Source organism: Lemur catta, chromosome 1, assembly GCF_020740605.2.
Source record: "Lemur catta isolate mLemCat1 chromosome 1, mLemCat1.pri, whole genome shotgun sequence".
Taxonomy (NCBI): domain Eukaryota; kingdom Metazoa; phylum Chordata; class Mammalia; order Primates; family Lemuridae; genus Lemur; species Lemur catta.
In genome coordinates, this window is record NC_059128.1 from 151,701,568 (window position 1) to 151,724,947 (window position 23,380).

Below are 23,380 nucleotides of genomic sequence, written 5' to 3' on the forward strand. Positions count from 1 at the left end.
TACTCAGAGCTCAGAGTATGTCTAAATGGATGACGATTGTCATTCCCTTCCTTCCTAGACTAAAGCGTTGTTCTCTGGCTAGTCAGGATTCCCAAGGTGGAGAAGGGATATACCAGGTTGCTCTTAACTCCATTCAAGACTTCACTGCCTATGTTCATCCATTAGGGATGTTACTACCATCTCTTTTTCTGTTTCATCTTGGTGACTTCAAGACATATCTAAAAAGGTGCATCATCAGACAATAAAGACTGAGAGTCTGAATTAAACAATTAAGTGACCAGAGCATTATTTTTCACTCTCAGTATTCTACCACTGACATTTAATGGGCAGAACATTACACTTTGTTTACAATTAGAAACTATTTGCACAGTGAAACATTTGACCAATAAAATAGGACGGTAGTCTGGTTTTTAATACTATGAGGCTTACTGATGATATTTTATTAAGGTAAATAGATGTCCTTTACTTGTTAGAATACATAAGGAGTGTTCACCTTTTGATCTTGGCATATCACTTCATCACTTGAAATATTTCTGGAATATTTCTTTATGCTTCTGTCTAGCTCAAAACTCTGTCTTTAAATAGAGACTGGCAACTTTCAAACCTTTATAAGTAACGTTATTCATTTAATCTTAGACATCCCTTTAAAACTGAAGAGCTAACTTAAGTAAACTAAAGTAGGAAGGCCCTCAATTTCATAATTTCAAAGATGTCAACATACTTTTATCATGTGGAATCAGGACATACAATTAGTAGCCTTTCACAGTTAAATTTTGTGATGGTTATTAGCAAACATCAGAATTACATTTCCTAAGTAATATATGGTTAAAAAACACAACAGTGTGCAAAAAATTATATATTTATATATATTTACATATTTATAAATATTATATACAAAATGTAATAAACATATATATTATGTTATATTATTGGGTGAGCTCAGTTGTTACAATCAGTTGCTAATTAAAGAGATTGATTTGATTTAGCATTTGATAAAGGATAGTTCCATTATTGTTCATGCTCTGACAATCTAATTAGCACTTGCTATGTGACAGGTTTGGTCTCTGAATAATCAGCTAGTTGAATTTTTGTAAACAATATTTATTATCTTTCTATTATGATGTCATTTTTATTATAAACTAGCCAATGCTAATTCTAGAAAATTGGAAAACACAGATATATTTAAGATAACTATGGTTAAGATTTTAGTATATTTCCTTATTTGCTTTTCTATGAAAATCAATTAATAAAGGAAAATATGTAGTAAGTAGTATTAATTATCATTTTGTTACTGGCTTACTACTTAATATTCTACTTGGACTCTTTTTTTCTTAAGATTAAATATGCTTCAAAACATAACATTTTTCAGTGGTAGCAGTTTATGGCTTTGCCATAACCTGTCAAACTACTACTCTGCAGAGACTTTGTCAAGCAGGATTATTCTTGGCTATTTGACATTATTCAAATTGTTCATACTTATAATTCATGCTACAACAGACCTTAGTTTGCATCTTGGATGTTTTTTAAGCTAGGTTTCTAGAAGGAAATCAGTAGTTCAAACACGAAAAAGCAATTTTTGGAAAAGTCAAACCAATTCACATTTCAACAATTGCTAGCTTTGCCAAAATATTACACTTTTGTATGTTTTAATCAGTGCAAATTTGAGAGTAAAAAACCTCTTAGTTTTTATTTACATTTCTTTTATTACTAGTAATATTTTTGATGATTTATGAGGTGACTGGGCATCTGTATTTTCATCTGTGACTTGTCTGCTCCTGTCTTTTCTTATTTATTGTATTCTGCACTTCAAATGGACAGCCTTCCTGTGGCTTTTCTCGGAAGACTGAGACTACAATTTTATGGTCATACCTTCCACAATCAGTAATCATTACTCAATTGTCTTTTGATTTTTAACCCTATATTGAATATATTAAGGAGCTGATTTTTGTTTCTTTCCAGTTAATATAGTTCCCCCCTCCCTCGCAGGGATGTTTGTACATTTTTAATTTTGGCTATTTAAAAAATGCTTAAATATCTGTAGACTTGTGTCCTTTCATGTTGCTTACAACGTAGTCAATCCTTTCAATCTCCATGAAAGGATATATCATCTCTGAAAAGATGTCTTCAGTTTATATACCACCTGGTTATTGCTTCTGTTTCTGCTATCCTTATTTCTGTTTCTAGATGATATACCCTTTGTTCTGTTGGATCTCCACTCTCTGTCCACCATGCATATCATAGTTTCTCTCATCCCCTAAGCTGATCACAGAGTTAAACATTAGTATTACTGGAGAAACATCTTAAAAATACATATTCTCAGGTCCTGCTCTCAGAGACTCTGACCTGTTAGTTCTTGTGGGTTGGGGTTGGAGGATGAACAGGGAAAGAAAATGCATTATCAAAAAATACAAAGAATAAAGAAATAAAATTTAAAAACCAGCTCCTCAGATGAATCTGAGGCTCCGCAGGAATGACTGCAATAGAAGATGCCAATATTTGGCAATATGATACAGTTGATATGTGTTGGTTTGTGTGTTTGCATGTAATCTTATCTTCTAGAATTTAAGCAAGGGAGAGAGGATTAGGAAAACTTGATTTTTCTGTGTAAAATATTTAATAAGGTAGTGGGATGTTAAGAATATCAATTCTGCTCCAAGGTTTTAGCAGTGATTATAAAATTCCTGAATGTTTCTGGGAATCTATTGTCTGTTAATATTGATTTTTCAAAGTTAGCTGTTGATCATTTTATTCTGTATTGTTGCATATTTCATGGGGAAATTGGGAGTGTCTTCTTCAGTGACATATAAAGCCAGAAGCTGGATAGACAATTTTAATGACTTTCATATTAGTAAATTAATAATTTATTTTCCAGGAGTTTAGAATACAGACTTTTGTGTGCTGTATTCAATAGCAAATATTCCCTAATATGACAAACTTACTTTGACAGTGTGTCTTTATAAAGTAGTGACATTTCTTATGTGAATGTCTAACTGGGACTGCTTCTGAAGCCAGATACCTAAGGATATATATGTAAGTATGGGTACCCCCAGCAATATGTCATTCTTGCCATGGCATGTGAATTGTATTTTTGAATGATGATGATGTCAGTAATGTCTATCACCTCACCAGCAATTTACCTTTAAAGTAGAAAAGAGTAAAATTTATTTTATGCTGGGCTTATAATGCAGCTTTGTTCAGTTGCCTTAAATATGAACACCAGGGAAAGTTTATGTTTGATATATGAATATGATTCCCAAATGGATCCATAGGCTAAAATTCCTTCATTAGTATGAAAAAATGAGCCCTTAGTATTGTGTTAAAACTTTATTTCCTTTATCCAAAAGCACAAAATTGCTTAAGTCACTTTCACAGAGAAATCAAAAAAAATAATTTCAATAGGGAAAGGAAGTCTGTATTTAGAATTTCACCATTTTTCTTAAGTTGAATGTTTTCTTTAAGTTTGGAATACTCTTAGATCTGGAGAAGAGGTAAATGTGCTTGCAGACATTGGAATGTCAACTCCTACTGATTTGGCCAGCAGGCTCTGAGTTTCATGGAATAGTTGGGTAATTCAAACAGCAGTTAAAAAGTCTGTCCTGGACGTGGTAGGAAAAGAGAGTCAAAGTGAAAATGGTGCCTAACTCATTCACAGCATTCAAATGTCTGTTTTAGATTTCCATGATAAGTGAATCACTCCCACAAGTGTCCAAGTGAAACAGATCATAGTGTAATAAATATAATACATACAGAAAACTAGAGATCACAGAGATCTATTATTTAAGTTTGTTTATGACTTAATTTTATGTTCTATTTTCAATAAGAAAGGCAGATGTGCTGTGGAGCTGCCAAATGGTTTTGTACTTATCATGTAACTGCATGAGAAAATTGTAGCTTCTCATCATAATTAAACATCTTTTAAAAAAAATGTATTTTGTGGTTGCATGTGTGTGCACTCATGTACATGTATCCAAGTGTATACCCAATATTTTTCAAGCTTCTAAAATGCAAGAGTTATTGGTCTTGATTTCCAAATCCCTATCAGATGCCTTCTCAAGAAACAAAGATGTGCAACCTGTCCCAAACCCTCTAGCCCCCTAGTCAACAGCAGGAATGATTACACTGAACCATCGTTTGTGGGCTCAGGAATTATGTCCTCCTGGATAATTAGTTATGATAGTGAACTAAAGGAACATCCCTGAGAAAGTTAGGGATGTAACATCACAGTCATTTATAAGAGTTGAAAATCATTAAAACATAAACAACACTGGTTATTTATTCGCTCATTTGTCTATTCATTCATTCAACAAAGATTCATCAAGTCCCACTATGTAAATCAGGAACTCTAACAGATTCTGAACTCCACTGTATTAATAATTTGTTCATTCTGTTCTTTCACTTTAGAAATGCAAAAACTAAGTACCACTGAAGAGATCAAAGAACAGCATTAGCAGCCTTATGATTTCCTTGGAAAGAACAAAGCTTTGGAACCAGATAGGTTTGGGTTCGAATCCAGATTTTACCATTGACTGACTACCCTAGTGAATGTGAGATGTCTACTGTTCTTCATCTGTAAAACTGAGATAATAATACCTACCTACCAGGAAGAATTAAATGAGATAATAATTATGAAAACACTTAACCTATTCACTAGCATAGAGCAGGTGTTAGAGCAATATAATTTCCTTTATCCCATCATCCTCTTGTTTTCTTCCTTGCCTTTTTAAGAATAAATATGGTTAAGGGATGGAAGAGAGTCACAGAGCACACTAGCAGTAAACATGGAAGGTGGACCACATACCTCAGTGGTTCAGCTTGTTTCTCAACGTTAAACTGTTAAACCATTTAGCATAATGCATATAATATATAACTCTAACATTCTAACCCATCTACTCATTTTCTGTAGGGTACAGTACACAAATAGAATGCAGAAAGCAATTATGGTTGGTTATGAGCTGGGGCCAGGGAAGTTTCCACACCTTCTCATTGTATTTTCATTTGGAAGGATATTGGTGCAACATTCCTGATCCTTCTCTTACTTGTCCACTGACTTAACATTCCCAAATGGAAGAAGTAATACTGACTGGTGAGTTTGAGCGGAAGAACTCAGCAAGTGTGGTTCATTGACCCCTCCTTTGTCCTTGGGATGTATCTGCCAGCAGAGAGCACATTTACTATTTCTTTCTAGGTCTCATAATAAGACAAGACCTTATCCATTGGTCAGGAGGCCCATGGTTGCCCAACACTCCCTGTGACTGCATGGCTAAATCAAATTTTGGATTTCAGCACTAAAAGATTTATTTCCCTCACAAACCTAGGTCACATTTTTCTAACACAATACTGCTACTAATACATTCAATAGTTTTCTTATTTTGACATACTTCTTTGTCTTTTTCAATAGGATTAGAATCTATATGGGACAACGCAGTGCTTTTAATTAGGCCCCCTCAATCTACAACAATGGTTATTAGAGAAAGGATTTTTTCCTTTCAACCTTAAGAACAAATTATTAAAGCTGTGAAAGAAGACTCTTCATTATTAGGCTTCTCAACAATACATCAAGAAATGAGTTATTGATTGAGATCAGCCTGTGGACACACTCCCTTCAAAGAGTCAGGATGAAAGTGTTGATATTTCTGGCAAATGTAAGAGGACTTGTATTCCATACATACCCTACAGTAAGAAAGTGACTGGCCAACTGGTAGAGACCACAATTTAAATCACTAAGGCAAATTTTTTGTTGACTTTTGTTTTTGTCCAGTGCTAAAAAAGCAGTAATTCTGCTAGCATATATATCCACCATTACACTGAAGAGGATACAGTAGAGTCCTTGCAAAAGCACAGGGTAGCACCCACAGGCAGATTATGGAAATCATTCGATAGAAGCTAATACAAATATTTAACTTTAGAGGATTCTGCTTAAAAACCTTAAATAATTAATGAGTAGGATTAAGATTAACCCTGACAATTTCAATATTGGGTTTTGAATCCCTGCATTCAGCATTAGGATTATCAAAAAAAAGATTGAGCCAAGTTGACATAGCCAACAAAGCAGACATTCATAAATATTTTATAAACATGCAAAAGACCAACCACTAAGTATTTTTTTTTACTAAAAACTTCAAAAATTTCAATCATGAGGAAAATAGTACTTATGTTTATTAGAGATGTTCATCTGCTAGAGATATATCCCATAGGAGCACATGACACAGACATCCATTTTAGGAAATTAGATAGAGCAAGGTTTTCATCACATAACATCAGTCATCCAAGGAGGGATGAACTATGTTAAAAGCAACATTGAACTGCTTTTCACTGGAATCACTGTTATTTAAAATACATTCCACAGCAGTGGTGTGGAGTATCTTGTCATATTCTTACATTCATGTGTGTAACAAAATAACATGATTTGAAGAAGTTAAGTGTTGGAAGAAAATACTTACTTATTCAATTACAATTTGGTTCACATAAAAAATCTTCTGAAAATGTATCACTAGAATGATCTGAAACCAGAGGATGCCCGCAAAAAATAAAGGGGACATTACAATGGTGTATACAACTCTTCTATTATTAAGAAGAAGGTATACAATATAGATGATAACAAAACCCAGGCATGTTATCTTACTAAAAATCCTTTAAAATAAATATATGTATAGTGTTCTCTTCTCATTTCTTTTAGATATCCATTCAAATGTCATATCATCATAGAGGCCTTCCCTGACCACTCTACCTAAAAATAACTTCCTGCCCAATCTTTAACCACTATCCCCATCTCATGTTTTATACCTTTAAACAGCTTTAATTATATTCAAACCACTAATTACTATTTATTAAATTATATCTCTTTTTTCTACATTCATTTTTTGCCTTGCCCATATAATCTTCATGAAACTTTGGTTCAGTGCTAAGTCTGCAGCATGTAGAGCAATTCTGGTGCATAGTAGGTGTTCAACATACATGTGTTGAGAATGTGGGAAAATGAGAGATTCCTGCTTCAATTCAAGACTATAACTGTTGTCCCCCTGAGAAAAAATTTGGCTACAAGCAAATGATAGTATATAGGTATCTCTGATCCTTTGATCTTATTATCAAAACAAACAAACAAACAGACCTGGACATTATTCTAGGGACAATGAAATCCCCACATAGCACTTGTCTATCATTATATAATGGATTGATTTGAGTTTCCTATCCAACTTCAGAAAGCAACAATTCCCCAATTGCCAACTCAAGTTGTCCTTAAACAATGTCTCTCTCCTTCCCACATGAAGGCTCTTGAGAAGTCTCCATTTTTGCTGGTTTGCCAGCACGTTCTACCCCATTGTAGTAACCCATGAACACCAAATAGCCTGTGCACCCTGCTTTACCTAAGAATGGTAAAAACAGAGACTACTAACTATCCTAGACCACAAGGTTAGCTGACAAAGCCTGGAATAAACTGGTGCATTCAGAAGAGCAGCTTCAGTAGGCAACAAGTCACATCACGAGCCCAGTAGTTGTGCTTTCTAAAAAATTTCTAGAATATTTTATGTAATAGGCTCTTCCTTAATTAAATAAAATTCTTTTACTGGAATATAACTGGTAGAGCTCCACCAAGATGATGTATTTTATAAATTAATTCTGTGTGCATGTATACATATATACACATATTTTTGAATTTAAAGCATTTGCTTTCTTATATTCATTAACTTTCACTTTTCGTCTCCTCATATTTCAAGTTAAAAATCCACTCATTTTGTTTTTTTCTTAAGAGAACTACTATCAAGGTCATTGATTTATAGGAGAGAATTCCTTTTGTCTGGTCCCAATCTAGTTCTCTGCCAAGGCAGACATAATATTTTTATGTCATCCCTGTCAAAGTACTCGACATCCTCTTGGATGGCTGGTATCTTTTGTGATCTCTCAACTTTGATTTACTCTACATATCCCCCTGTGGAGTGAATCACCTTTGGGAACACTCGTGGCAGTCCTAGCAGTAGGCATGCTGAAGGCTCATCTTAAGGCCCTGAGAGGGAGTAACTTCTTTTTTACAGACCTTTCATCTGGAATAACATATATTATGTTTACTCACATTTGTAATTGACAGAAAGCAAATAAGAAAGAGGCCTGTTAAGCTTGAGATAATGCAAAACTTGGCTGGTAATAATAGGGGACTGTTTAATGTGTAGAGCCTATCTAAAGTCTCTACATTTATACCCAGGAAAAGTCTGTTTCCAAAGCCAAAGAGCCCTCCAGCGAGGCCTCAAAGAGGTCATGGGGAATGAAGGGCAAGTAAGATCCCTCTGGATGGCAGGATCAGGGGTTATGTCATTGTATAACCAAAGAATTCAATGCACTAGTAAAGCAAGAATTCTATTCCTGACCAGCAGGATTTGATATGTGTTAGAGATTAGTGATTAAAATGTTTTTTTTCCCCATTCTCTCCTTTCCTAAATAGTAGTTTTCCTTTAATTGTATTTATTCTGTTGTTTCTCTATTATTCTATATTGCAGCAGTTCAGACAAATAACTTATCTTTTAAAGTTTGGGTTACTGAGCTGTGAGGAGCAGCCATGGCCTAAGGGAGATGTTGGCATCACCAGATATGGTAGCAGGACAAAGCGTGGAGGTGGGCTCCCCTGGGGAAGGGATTAATGCATGCCACTTAAACCATATGAATGGGAATAATGGTGTCAGGTATGTTGGATAGCCAAGGGTATAAACTATTCTTAATTTTCTCAACTACAGAGGCAAAGAAGCTAAAATACTCATCATCTCATGTTCTCTTGCAGCAAAGGGGAAAGCAGTGTGACTCATTTGACCTTTGAGATGTAAGCACAAGTTGCTGAACTAGAGAAGCCTTCAAAAGAACAAGATCAACCATGATGCTCCTTCAGCCATTTGCTCTTTTCTCGTTTTCCTGGATTCACTGAGGATACAAGAGTTGGAACTTTAGAAACCACATTATAAATGCATGAAATAAAAGCCAATGGCAGAACAGCCTTGATCCTTGATGCTACCCCAAAGCATTTGCTCTTTGCTGCCTTTCTATGGCCTTATTACATGAGTGAAATAAACACTTGCAACTTAAGCTATTGTTAGCAGAGTTTTCTTCACCTTTTTTTTTTTTTTTTTTTTTTGTCATGCTTACAGAGACAAATGTTCCTTGCCCAGTAACTTTCTTCTATATACCTGGAAGTTGGCAAGAACGTTAACAGCCAAAACTCTTAGCCTAGAGCTGTAGCAATCTGGGAGACAGAATGAATGTTAAAAATTCAGAATAAAAAGGAGGTTTTATTCAATCTTGATTCTCTAATACCCAGTTCAGTGCCTGGCACAGAGTAGGCAATAAAACTTGTTTGCTGACTGATGCTATTTATTATATATTTTCAAGAAACTAATTTGTAATAACACAACACCAAAAACACGCATTAGAACTTATAGAATGTTTAGTGGCAAATTTGAATTTAATGCATAATAACATTAATAGAATAATTAACATTTACTGAATTCTTACTACAGTCTAGGCACTATGCTCTATTTTTTGTGCAGTTTAAAAGAATTCTCACAGCAATCATATAACCTAAGTATTATTATTATAGAGTTTTGGAGATATTTAAATAACTTAGCTAAAGCCACACAGGCAGGTGGTACCACAGCCAGGATTCAAGGGGAAGTTTATCTCCCTCCAAACCTATGCTTTTAACCACTGTGTATTACTAAAATATTCTAAATCTGCTGTCCTAAAAGAAACATATCCTTTGATCCTGAAAAACTCTTTTAGGCAGAACAGCAAGTATACAGAAAATGTTTGCCTGTGTTAATGGTTATTCATTATTAGTTAATTAACACTTCCTAGATGATTTGTTATTTAATTCCTTTTAGTTGACAAATCAGTTGGATTTTTCATATGCACACATTGAAATAAGTTAGCTCAATAAAGCTATTCACACACAGAGTTTCATATTATCTCTAGGTTGCTACTGGGAACCCAGATTATTTGTAGCATTTTTATTTTAAAATCCTGGAGTCATTAAAATGTGACACCACAAACTGCATAGTGGGATACTGATAAGAACAAGGATGCAGGAGGAGATTCAGTAGATACTTAAATTACAAAAAATATAGTGCAAGTCTCACACACCCTGCAGACTACAGGTTTATATGATAATAAATAATAGTTATCACAAGGACAAAGGAAATAATGCCATGAAATCCAATAGCTCAGTGAGAAATCTGCTAATACAGGTGGTCAAGCTTGTCCCATTTCATTGTCAAGGGGAGGCTATTTATTTGCTTCTGGATAGTTAAATTACAGTCATTCATTGCTGAAAGTTTTCCAGCAGGCAGATGTGAATCTAAAGCTCTAGTCTTTAGAGTCAAACTTTGTGAGAAAAAGAGAATAAGGATTTATTTATTTCATAGGCAGCACAATTGATAAGGTAAAAATCTTTGAGCAACTACAGAAATAAAAGAGACTTTAAACATTTCCATTGGAATCTCCTTACTGTGTTCCTTGGGCATGGAACAAGGGCCAAAATGCTGGCTAGAAAAAATAATCGTATTAGAAGCTCTTTAAAATATTTCCCCTGTGATAGCCTCCTGACTAGGTGATTAGAGTGTGTGTACAGTGTGCATGTGTGCGTTTGCGTGCGTGTGTGTGCACAAGAGACAGAAAGAGAGAGAGGGATTCCTTGCACATATCAGTATGCCCCAAAACAGAGGAGAACTATTCCTAATGCTTCCTTAGAAGTTATAAAATCAATGTCAACTTTGTTTTATGGTTGCACTACAAGATACTAGTGGTTTTTATCCAATAACTAACTTACTATATATTCTAAGAACATTTGAAACAGTGGAGATTATGCACTCTGTTTTCATTATTTCTAAACTGCTATAGTATAGTAACCTCTAAAATTCAGGAGTTTACCAATAGAATATAGCAAAGATATTCCAATATCAATTTTTATAAGCATTTTTGTAAACATTTGTTTGCCAATGAGTGTTGCTTTCAGTCCAAATTCAAGTTACATACTTTGCATTACCTAACAGCTATATTTTATCATTTGTTTTTCTGGGTACAGGAAGTTGCTTAAGTTGCTATTGACTCTTTGCCAAGTAACCTTTAAACCAAGACATGTACATAATTTCCTTATTAATTAAAAATATTAACTTCATCAATCTTAGTTCATGACCAAATCCAAAGCTTCCAGGCATAATCCTTATGCGGAATAAATTACACAGCTGAAAGAATTCAAATTCTAATTTATACTGCCTTGAATAACAATTCATATGTTATAAAGGACAATGAGTCCACCAAAGTAATCTATTTGGGCAGTGACTCGCAAAAAAAGGTTAACAGATATGGCCTGTATCAGCTAGCTAGAAGACATCTGAAGATGAAGGAACCAAATATTCCATCTCTTATTATCTAAGGTTGAAATTGGAAAATGTTATCAGAGAATGTTAGTAATCATAACAAAATCCAAATGACTGAAAATTTGATTACTTCATTATTATATCACTCAGCTCTTATGGGAATAGTTAAGTGTAAGTGTATACATGAATATATTAATAGCATAAATACATTAGATCAGGATGTCAATGTCTGTTGGCTATTCTACACAAAATTTTGAGAATCTGGAGATAAACAATTTCAGTTCTATTAATCAGAAAAAATATTCAAAAACTTAGATTGCATGTGAACAAATCCAAAATGATCATTATTTTAAAGTAAATGTCTACCATGTATGCATACATTATAAATAATTTTTTAAACTTTTTATTTAGAAATAATTATAGATTTACAGGAAGTTGCAAAGACAGTCTGGAGAGATCCCATGTGCCTTTCAGCCAGTTTTCCTAAAGGTTACCTACATTAACATAATTATAGTACAATATCAAAACCAGAAAATTGACATTGGTACAATGTGTGTGTATAGTTCTATGTCACATTATCACATCTAGAGTCTTGTAACCACCACTACAATCAGGATATATAAAACTATAATAAATGCTTTATTTTTTTAGATAAAAAATGCATTATAATTTCAGATAGAAGGATCCATACTACTTATTCTACATAACAATAAATAATTATTGAAAGTTACCAATATCTAGGAAATTATTATTTAGGAAAACTCTCTATATAAAGGCCAAAGTGAAATTCCAGTAAACCAGACAAGGTATACTTCGATTAAACTCATTTTCCTGCACAGATCAGACAACTCTATCATTCAACAGTCAGCTCTCCCCAATATGAGAATGAAAAACATCTTTAGCACACAATTCACCAAAGACAACTTACTAATACTACTACTCCAAAACTTTATCAGCAAAAGTCCCAGATACACATACATAGGCACAGACACACACCTGCTTTCTCAGGCAGAACAGAACACTTCATGAGTATCCTTAAATCACTAATGAGCTTACCATAACAAAAGAATATATTAATGAACATACATAAAGAAAAAATGAAATAAATCAGCCAGATTCTTCCAAGCCAAATCTACTATGGAGTGAGTTTCTTATTTTCCCTAACAAGTAAATATAAACCAAATTGTTACAAATCCCACTTCTGAGTCAGCTCATAGTAAAGAAGAAATATTTGATATCTTTCTCTCTCACACACACACACACACACATGCACACACAATCAAATCTAGACATCAGTCTTACCTTGGCCATCTGTGCCTGCACGCCATTCGCCTTGAGAGACGCTACCGCTTTCTGTGCAGCTGCAGGACTGTCAAAATCTACAAAACCATAACCTGTGAAAATACAAAACCCCTTGTTAGTACTCAAAAAAGCTGCATCTCTATCATACTGATGAAATGCAGCTTTAGGGTCAGACTTGCATTAATTTCCTCTGAGACATGACCCTGTTGACGGTGTGGAATCTGTGGCCTCAAGGCCCCATGCGGCCCTCCAGATCCTCAATTGCGGCCCCTCAACCAAATTCAAATTTTACAGAACAAATCCCGGGATTTGTTCTGTGAAGTCTGGATTTGGTCAAAAGAATCCAGAGGCCACATGTGGCCCCAGGGCCACAAGTTCTCCACCCCATTACTTTCTTCAGCAGATTTTTCTACAAAAGTGAGGAGCACAAAAAGTTGGAAAATATAGAAAGTCTATCTCTAAGTTAATTTTATAACCTCAAAACATTTATGTTAATAAAAGCCATGATAAGAACTTGCATAAGGTTATCAACTGCAGTAGTGCCTGGCACAGAGTAGGTATTCAATAAATATGTTGCCTGCATCAATCAATAAAGGTTGTGAATGAGAGTTTTTAAACCTAGTTCCATTTGATTACTATGTTCCTCCATTACAAGACTTTGTCTCTTTCAATGACAATTTTTTAACTAAACTATTCTGACTCTTAAGTGATCAGTGATAAAGAGTGATTAGATAGATAAATATTCAAGTTTCTTTTAAAAAATAAGAAGAAAAAACTCCATCACTTATTTGTTACTAGGGTACAATCTGAAAAGGATATAGGAGTTGCCTGTATTGTGCAGATTGTGTGCTTATGTGGATGTGTATATACGGTGAAGCCAAAGAAATAGCCAGTAAAACAGAATCAATGAAAAGGCAATTGTGAATGCCCTTAAGGTAACTGATATTAGTCCAGGGCTTATCCTAACAGCAACGTTAACTGCCAGGAATATTTCATAATATAAATGCTCAAGAATGATATGAGGGCAGCTCTGTTTGGCACGCCTAACAAGCCCACCACATGTATCCTCCACCTCTTCTCATCTGTCAGGCAGGGATTTGTCTGCATTCTCACACTTGTCTCATTTAGAAGTTTCAAGGTGAGCCACTGAAGCAAACCTACTAACCATGTACTGTGACACTGCCCTCCCGCCCCAAAATAACCAAAGAAAAGTGCAAGGGAATTCAATTACCAAGTTGTTTCTTTTAATTAACTTTTTAATTTTCTCCCCTCGAATCTCATCTTCTTTTTCTCCCTCCCAGCATGTTATCCTAAAATGAACTTGTTACACAGCAGTGTACCATAAAATGCTCTTGAAAAGCTGAGCAGAGAAGCTGTGAAGTTTGTATTTCTAATCCAAGAGGAAGTCTGTACTGTAAGTACTGCTGATTCTTCTCTTCCCACAAAATTCAAACTATGTGAGTAATATGAGTATTACCACCCACTAAGATGAATAAAATAGGGGAAAAAGGCAGAAAGAAAAGGCAGAAATAGTTAAGAAGTTTAATCAGAGGGAGAGGAAAGCAAAACTAAAATTTGGACTTATTGCCCATATGCCAGTTGCCGTGCTGGGTAGCTGACACACTGGCGACTGGTGAAGCCATAATAACTTCCTCCACTACTGGCCTCATGCACGTTCTGCACATGAAGAAACTGTGACCTAAAATCACAAGCCACTCAGTGGGCTGATCCAGGATTTGAAGCCAAGTCTGCATATGCTGTTTCAATTACACCATACAATGAAATGCTTTATAATCCCACTTCATAAACTATTTCTACTAGCCTCTGAAGTGCACCCAGCAGAGACTCAATTCTTGAAAATTCCTTAAATTTGGAAGTTAAGACAGGGAATAAAACAGTTCTATGAAAGGATTCAATCAAGCTCATTTAATTAGTACATTTGTTAATGGTGTGGTTGAGTTCTACCGAGAACTCTCTAGAAGAGGTTTGGGCAAGCATCCCCTTCCACATAATACTTTGGTCAATCTTCCTCATTCATTCCTAGGCTCCTTTGTTCATTCAGTAATGAAATTCTATGTCAGGCACTGTGTGAAGCATAGGGAATATAATGGTGGGAAAAAATAGCCTCAGTTTCCACTCTTAAGCAACTTAAAGTTGAGTTAGGAATGGACAAGAACCAAATAACCACACAAATGAACCCGGAATTACAGAATGGCATGTCTTCTTTGAGAGAAAATGAGAGCATATAATATAGAATCTAATACTGACTGTTTATTATTGAATGTTTTAAGGAAGCAGTGGCATGAAATGATCTTCATTTTTTATTAATAAAATTATCACCGTAGTTGGAGATTGAATTGTTGTGGGAGAGGGGGGCAGAGTGGGAACAGCTAGATGGCTCAGGGGCTCCTGCAGCAGTCCAGAGGAACAGCAGCCGGCAGGAAATGGATGGGGTGAAATGGAGGGTGTGAATTATATTTTGAAGGCTGAATTAACGGGACTTGGTGATGGATTGATTGGGTTGAGAGTAAGGAAGATATAGCCAAGTATTACTACTGGGAATTTGTTGCCATAAGCCACTGGGTGAGTAGAGATGTGATTTACTGAAATGGGGAGACTGTAGGAGGATCCAAGAGGGGAGAGAGGGAAAATTAAAATATTAGTATGAGACATGTTGAGTCTGAAATGCCTATGAGAATCTAAGTAGAAATGTCTAGTAGCAGTTGGATATATTAGGCTGGTGCTCAGAAAAAGGGATGGAATTGGAAATACAAAGTAGGAGAGCAACAGCATAAAGATGTTGTTTACAGAGATAGAAATAGACAAAAATACCTAAGAGTAAGTATTAAAAGGGCCCAGCTTTGAAACTTCAATAACTTCAGCATTTAGCATCAGATAAGAAAAGGAGATTGCAAAGAAGGCTGAAGGAGAATCAGAAAGGAAGAAAGAAATGAAAACGGAATGGTATGTCTTAAAGCCAAGGTAAGAGTGTGTTCCAAGGAGAGAGAAATCAACTGTGTGAAATGCTACTGAAAATGTGAGCAAGGAGAGAGCTTGAAGATGTACAGTGTGTTTAGAAACAGGATGTTGTTATCATGACTTGCTTCAGGCAAGTGGTGGTGACTGAAGCCTGCAGTGGTGGTGACTGAAGTGGTAGTTGAAGAGTAAAAGAAAGATGAGCAGGAGGGTTTGTAGGCCTCTTTGCAGTTATCTTGGCTGCAAAGGAGATTTAAGAGACAAGTTTAGCTAGCAAGGGATATGAGGTCAACCGAGTTGATTTTGCTTGCTTGCTTTAAGGTAGGAGATGCTATACCTGTGTGTGTGTGTGTGTGTGTGTGTGTGTGTGTGTGTGTGTGTGTACATGTGCATACGTGTGTATTCCCCACCTGATTCCAGTGTGAAGCTGGGGTAGAGAAATACTGAGTATTCATTTATTCAACAGATATTTATTGACCACCTTCTATAGGGCAGTTATTGTTCTTTGCAGTTTTTAATATTGATAGGAAAGATCAAGCAGAAAATGAGACTAAAGCTTCAAAAGCACAAGGGGATAATTTATAGAATAATATTTCTGAGTAAGTGAAGGGGTAGAGGGACATGGAACACATCTGACATATCTGAAAGTGTTACCCCTTTGCTGAAAGAGAGACCCTCCCCTTTGCCCATTGTAACTGGAAAGAAGAGAAAAGAGCACTCTTGGTGACCAGTTGTTATTTCTTCGTACATCCCCAGTTACTGGGATTGTAGACTGTAGCTAACACATAGCCAGTGCTTAATCAGTATTTTTCAAAATATATTGAAAACATATTTAAAAGATACCAACTTATTTCATGGCACTACCATGGGGATTAATGGATAAAAATATTTATTAATAGTTTTCAACTATAAAGAACAATATAGATGCTAAGTGGTCAAAGTTCTGTTTCAGCCATGCTGCCGCCAGCAAGGCAGCCCAGAGTTTCACGACCCTCATCATTTACTCTAGTGCGGCTTCTTCTCTCCAGCTTTTCCCCGTTCCTTCCACCCCCACACATTTCACAGGATATTACAAAATCAAGATGCTGACCTCCAGGGCTGAACTCCAATCCAAACAGAGGAAATTTCTGTGAAGGCATGAGATACCCCAAGCTTGCTCTGAATCAGGGAAGTTATGGCTAAACTTTGTGAAAAGTGTCCTTATAAAGAGTCATCATTCCAGCAAGGAGACAGAGTGGCCACTTTGTGCAAAACAACTGTTCTGATGGCTCCATGCCAAGAGAGGAGCAAAGATTCCATAAACAAAATTATATGTAAACGCCGAGCTACCGAATCTGAACTATTTCACTGAGTTACGTGTTTTTCATGCATACCTTCTTTCACTAGTTAGAATGAAAGTTGAGGTAAAAATGTCTCAAGCAACTCTGAAAAATACTCCCATTCTAGAAATAACCATTGCATCCCTGAGTTTTACGTGACAGTAGATACTACATCACAATCAGACGAAAACAAAATGAAATATGAGACTGCCCCTAAAGAATAATGATGCATTTACTAAGGAATAAAGCCACTTTAATTTGGTCTGGTTTGGTTTCAATTTGCTTTCCTTAATGACAAATAATCAAGTCTGGGTACAGCAACCTCTGTACCTACATCTGGTGAGGGGAAGGTTAGGGAGATTAGTTCAGCTCCAGCTAATAATGCTTTATGGTAACTGCTAAAATCCTCAACAAAACAGCCGCTAATGCTAACCATCGGAAACTCCGGCCCCAGTGGCTGTAAGCCCACCCGTCTCACTCTCTCAATTATATAATTAAGCTTGGCAGCAGGTTCAAATGAATTAAAACTGAATGTCACTGTTTTCTCCACACACCCCTGTCCTTGTTTTTCTTGCTTGTCAGGGGGAGAAGGCCAGCAGTTCTGCAATTAGCGGGAAGCAGAGCAGTGAGAAAGAACCAACTCTGTGATAATTAGGTCATTTGCCAAATGCACTCGTTCCATTGGCAGATATAATCAATGCTTTCCTGAAATGCTTTAATCCTGTGTGTTAATTTAAAGTTTTCCTGTTTTTTATTGCACCAAAAAAGTGGTGAATTTATAGAACACATATATTTATATATATTTTATATATTTATTTATATATAATATAAAGAATATATATTTATATATAAATATAATATATTATATAAAAATAATATGTAATATATTACTTATATATTTTATATAATATAGATAATATATTTATATATAAATAAATAGAATATTTGTATATATTATATATATAAATTATAACAGAATTCTACAAATAGTACTATTGCCCAGAGGGTGCTTGTTTTGTTTCCTTTAGTGCATTTGCAGACAACATCTTCTCTGAGACCTCTGCCACTCAACTGAACCACTGTGTGGCAATCCATTTGGAATTTCATTAAAAGTCTCTACCATCTTCAACAGCTTATTTGATATTTCTGTGTTGCTGTCTTAAATTCTCTAGTTAAACTGTTTATTTATTTACCACCTTTGGGATTGTTCTCTATATGCGTGTGGGGGGAGGGAGGTAACGATAAACAAGAATCCCTGCTTTAGCTTTGCAATGGCATCAACAGTCAGCCAGGGGAGACTTGCTCTCAGAATGTAACTGCACTCCGCATTGCACATTTGTATTGTTCTTCCTCTTCAGAATGACTGTCATAAAAGCCCACTTGAAACACAGATGGCTTGGTGTAACACCCAAATTCTTTCAAAGACGATCCAGCTGTGAGTCAAATGTGATTTCTAAACAGAATAAGTGAGTACTTTGGCTAAGAATTACGCATTCAATTGAAATGCTACTCAAGTTTAACAGGTGAAGATGTTTAAGAATTGTCCTTCCATAAATTCCCCCTCCTTCCATTTAGTCTTAACAACATTCTGTGGCTGTTGTCAGAGCTCAGACCAGGAAGACTGAGTTGCCCGGAGAGAGGGATGGTCAACAGGAAGGGAGGCATGGTTTGCAGGCTGCCTGGAAGTCTGGTGGAGCCTAGGCTGCCTCCATGCCTCTGGAGTTCTGCTGTATTTCTATTGCACCCCCAAAATATTAAATGATTCCTGAATATCTTTCCCTATTATTGGATTTCCTAGTTCTCTGCATATGTGATCACAGAAGGTAGTTAAAGACAGCACTGATATCTTTTTTTTTTCCCCCCAAGACTGGGTCTTGCTCTGTCTCCCAGGCTAGAGTCCAGTGGCATCATCATAGCTCACTGCAACCTCAAACTCCTAGCTCAAGGGATCCTACTGCCTCAGCCTCCCAAGTATCTGGGACTATAGGTATGCACCACCACACCTGGCTAATTTTTCTATTTTTTTTGTAGAAATGGGGGTCTTGCTCTTGCCCAGGCTGGTCTTGAACTCCTGGCCTCAAGCAATCCTCCCGCCTTGGCCTCCTAAAGCAGTGATATCTTTATTGCTACTTTTCTGATTATAAAAACAAAAAAGAGAACCTCATCATTTCTTCAGTATCTTCTTTTCCACCCATTTCCTGTGAGTGATCATTACATTAAAGCCAGGCTACCATAGAAGAACGAACACAATAGCGATATGGCCTACCTTAGATTTGTAAAAAAAATAAATAAAAGCAAAAGACAAATCCTGCTGAAATGCAAAAGCCAGAGACAACGGTGCTTATCATGAAAGAAAATTCTAAACCATGACAATATGGAATCACCTCTGCTTTTAAATATCTTTAGAATATAGGCCTCAACAACTTTATACAGAAAAGAAACTACATTTGGACTGCCTGTACAAAAAGCTGCAACTTAGCAAATAGAGGCAAATAAGATGGGTAACAATGCCCATTATACACAAAACAGGCTTCTTTACTACATACCCCTGATATTCCAGTTTAATTGCCTACACATTCTTATAGTCTAGTGACAGAAACGCTAAAATAAGACATTAGCTTTTGGAATAGGTTTTGCCCATTACTAGTGAAATGTTTGAACCATGATGTGACTCTCCTGCTATTACTATTAAATTTACTAAGCATCTACTATGCGCAAGGAAGATAGTGTGCTAGATACTGTAAGAAAAACAAAAACAACTCTAACATGACCTTTTCTGCAAAGACTATGATTTAGTAGAGTTGGTAAAGAAATTTCAATATAGTGGAGTGTCTCTCATGCATAGGGGTTAAGTTAGGTGAGCATATGCAAAATGGCATGTAGTCAAAACTATATTCACATTATTGGACTAATTTCCTGTAGTATAGTATACTATGCATAGTTTTGGGTATACAGTACAGTTCAAAAGCTGAACAACTGAGCCAGGATACTGTCAATGAGTGGCATGATGGTAAATTTATCCACATTCTAAATTCATGTACATACGTATACATTATTCTATCTTTCTGTCTCTCAGTTTCTATGCATAGTTGAAATGAATTAAGTTAAATACAAGGTAGAGAGAGGAATCACCACCATATAAAAGGCAGAAAGAAAGTGTAAGCATTATAAAATGGCAACAATTTCTTCCAGGTGGGGGCAAACTCAGTACATTTTGTGCATAAATGACAAAAGTGTAGACTGGGGGAAAAAAATTAGGTCCCAAATGGCATTTCCCAGCAGAATAAAACAATTACAAAGAAAGACAAATTTAGGAAGCAAAGTATTTAGTAGTATGCCACTTGAAAATGGGACACTTTCTCATTCCATTTATGTTACACAAAAAATCTTATTAAACTAAACACAAATTCAAATCCCAAAACTCACTTCCCTCTTCACCATGTTCAATTGATTTTTAAATGAGAGAAATTGCTTCTTTATACTGAATAAAGTCAAAATTACGATCAGGATCATTATTTATGGGCTTAGTGCAATCACTATGCTTTATTAAGATTAAAGAAACTCAGTGATTTTCCAAGGTCCCAGCATTATTTTATTATAATATTGCAGAGATTAAGGGAGCAGTCTTATTGGCTGTAAATGGGCAGATTAACCTCTGTGAACCATCTAGTAAAGCTTTCCTTTGCTAACTGGCAGTGAGTGGTTAAGTATACAAATAAAATATATGTCTTGTGTGAATCATAGGTCCTATGTGCCTCTGCCATCAAAACAGCAGGAGGTACAAGTGGGTAATGGTGACTGTAGGAACAATCCCAGAGTATTGATAAAACAATTCCATTGGGGTGGGCGTGGTGGCTCACACCTGTAATCCTGGCACTTGGGAGGCTGAGGCAGGAGGATCATTTGAGCTCAGGAGTTCAAGACCAGCCTGAGCAAGAGCGAGACCCCGTCTCTACTAAAAATAGAAAGAAATTAGCTGGACAACTAAAAATATAGAAAAAATTAGCCGGGCATAGTGGTACATGCCTGTAGTCCCAGCTACTCAGGAGGCTGAGGCAAGAGGATTGCTTGAGCCCAGGAGTTGGAGGTTGCTGTGAGCTAGGCTGATTGGCACTCTAGCTGGGGCAACAGAGTGAGATTCTGTCTCAAAAAATAATAATAATAATAATTCCATTGAGTTTGTAACTCTGATGGAAGCAAGCTATAACTGAAAACTTTAAATGTAGCTCTACAGTCCCCAGCCAGTGGTAGGGTAGGCAAACCTGACTAGGATTTTATCCCTGGGCCCCCCATCCTTCCCCTCCTCTCCTTGCTCTGGCCGTACAGGTAGAACTGTGAGACTATTCCTCCATGAAAGGAATGGGGATAATGGCCTCAGTGTGTGAGCATCAACTGGAGCACAGCCTCCCTGCCCCTTGCCAGGTATTATACTTTAATCCACATTCACAGTCAATGGCTCCAGCAAATGGCCTGGAAGCATGTTTGTACTTATCCCTACTTACTCCTTTCTACAACAGAAACATCCCTTTCCTCACCACCCATTCATCTTTACAGGATGGGCCATTGTAGTAAAGCTAGTCAACCACCCAGAGGAATGCATTAAGTACCTCCGCATAGACAGGAAGAAAAATGAATCCTACATGTAAAGTAATCCTTTTAAGAAGCATGTATTCCCTGAGAGTTTCTGTTTTCGTTATACTCCACATTCTGGATATTCCCTCCACCAACTTGTCACTTCATCTAAATTGCCATATAAAGCTCTGTGTGCTTTTGAACATCATTATTTTCCTGGGAAAGGACTCCATCCGTGATTTCCTCCTTCAATACCTTTGACAAAACTCACTTCTAAGCTCTCAGGAATACTCCATTCAACTTCAGTTGTGCATTTCATAATTTATACTCACATTTTATTGAATATACTCCTCAGTCACATATTTATAGGCTTTATTCCAAATATTCTTAACAAATGTCCTCAAATACTGTCCCTATCCCTGTGAGACATGGTGGCTTTTACAACTTCTTAGATACCAAATCACTTTTCTCCGCCTCATCTGACATACCAAATACAATTCTACTTTTGTATTGAAATTTTAAAAAATCAAAAAACTTTATGTGTACATACATGCAATTTGAGAGTGACAAATTTACATCATAAAAAAAAAACAATCAAGCCAAACAAAACTGTATTCAGTGAAATAGCAGTTTCCTTCCATCTAGACTTTGGTGTGTTAGTCTACATTTCCAGCAAACTGTCCTATGATTCTTCTTATGACTCTACTTGGAAAGGCAACTAGAATTAATTCTTGAACTCTCACTATTCTATGGATTAGAAATACCCAAGGATTTATACAGAAATAAAAATATAATTCTTGCTACCAAAAATTATGAAATGAAAACGTGTATAGTTAAGATTTTATAAATGGATCCCAATTGTATATGTTTTCCTGGACATAAAAAGTGGTTGTTTGCTTCTAATTTTAAAAGTTATACAATTTTATTTTAGAAATTCCATACAATACAGAGAGAAATTAGCTATGATGCCACCATCCAAAAATAAATTGTTAATTAAAATTGCTTTTATTTGTTGTTAACCAAAATGTTATTAGATTATGCACACAATTTTATCATCTGTTTTCTCTGAACAACACACATGACTGCCTTTCCAGGTCAATAAATATGGATATACATAATCCTTTCAATCTGATATTTTCAGCATTTCAAATGCTTAGGTCTTCTTTAAAGATTTCTGAGCTCCACAGTATACCTTAGCTAAATGTTTCCTAACTTGCAAAACTGATTTTATTCCAAGATTTGGAAAGATTTTTTAAAATTAATAAAATAGAAATAGATCATGCTTTCAAAGCCTCCTAGACTTTAACAAGTGATTTTTCCTAAGTTTTTTGTTTCATTCAAAGATGTTTCAAAAAAGAAGTTTTATGCATTGCAGAAGCCAGTTACGTCAAATTCAAACGCCCATATCCTGAAACATAGGGGATTGGAAGCCTGTTTTCCCTTTCATTATAGTTATGTTGGATCCATCTCAAAGGAATTTTGGAAACACGTCAGAACTTTATGAAACAAAGCTTGAAATCTGTGATTGAAAAAGAATACTAAGAGTTTGAGTATCATGTCATTTTACCATGATTACACATTTAGTTGTAAGTTCAAGTGGTAGGTTCTGGTATTTCTCTCAGAATTATACCTGGTCTATTTTTTTTTTTTAATCTAAAACTTTTCCTTCTTTCTGAGATGATCTATTGACTGATGTCTCTAGTCAGCCGTCTTGCTCCTGTAATTTTTTGTTCAATAGTCAAAGACATATTTTCCCCAAGGAAATTTTACTGTAATTTGTAAGTTGGTGTGCTTGCTGATAGCACCAACTCTTTTACGTCCCTTTAAATAGCTGGTGATTCATGACTTACAGCTGAG

General features: G+C 35.9%; 1 protein-coding gene across 10 annotated transcripts in view; it reads right to left on the minus strand.

The window, feature by feature from the left end:
- Positions 1–23,380, minus strand: part of RBMS3 (RNA binding motif single stranded interacting protein 3) — a 665,694-nt gene that overhangs the window by 387,490 nt on the left and 254,824 nt on the right. For all 10 annotated transcript variants that reach the window (XM_045537625.1, XM_045537631.1, XM_045537615.1 and 7 more), the window contains one exon: positions 12,657–12,748. In XM_045537625.1, coding sequence (XP_045393581.1) covers positions 12,657–12,748 — 92 coding nt within the window. The remainder of the gene's footprint in view (positions 1–12,656; positions 12,749–23,380) is intronic.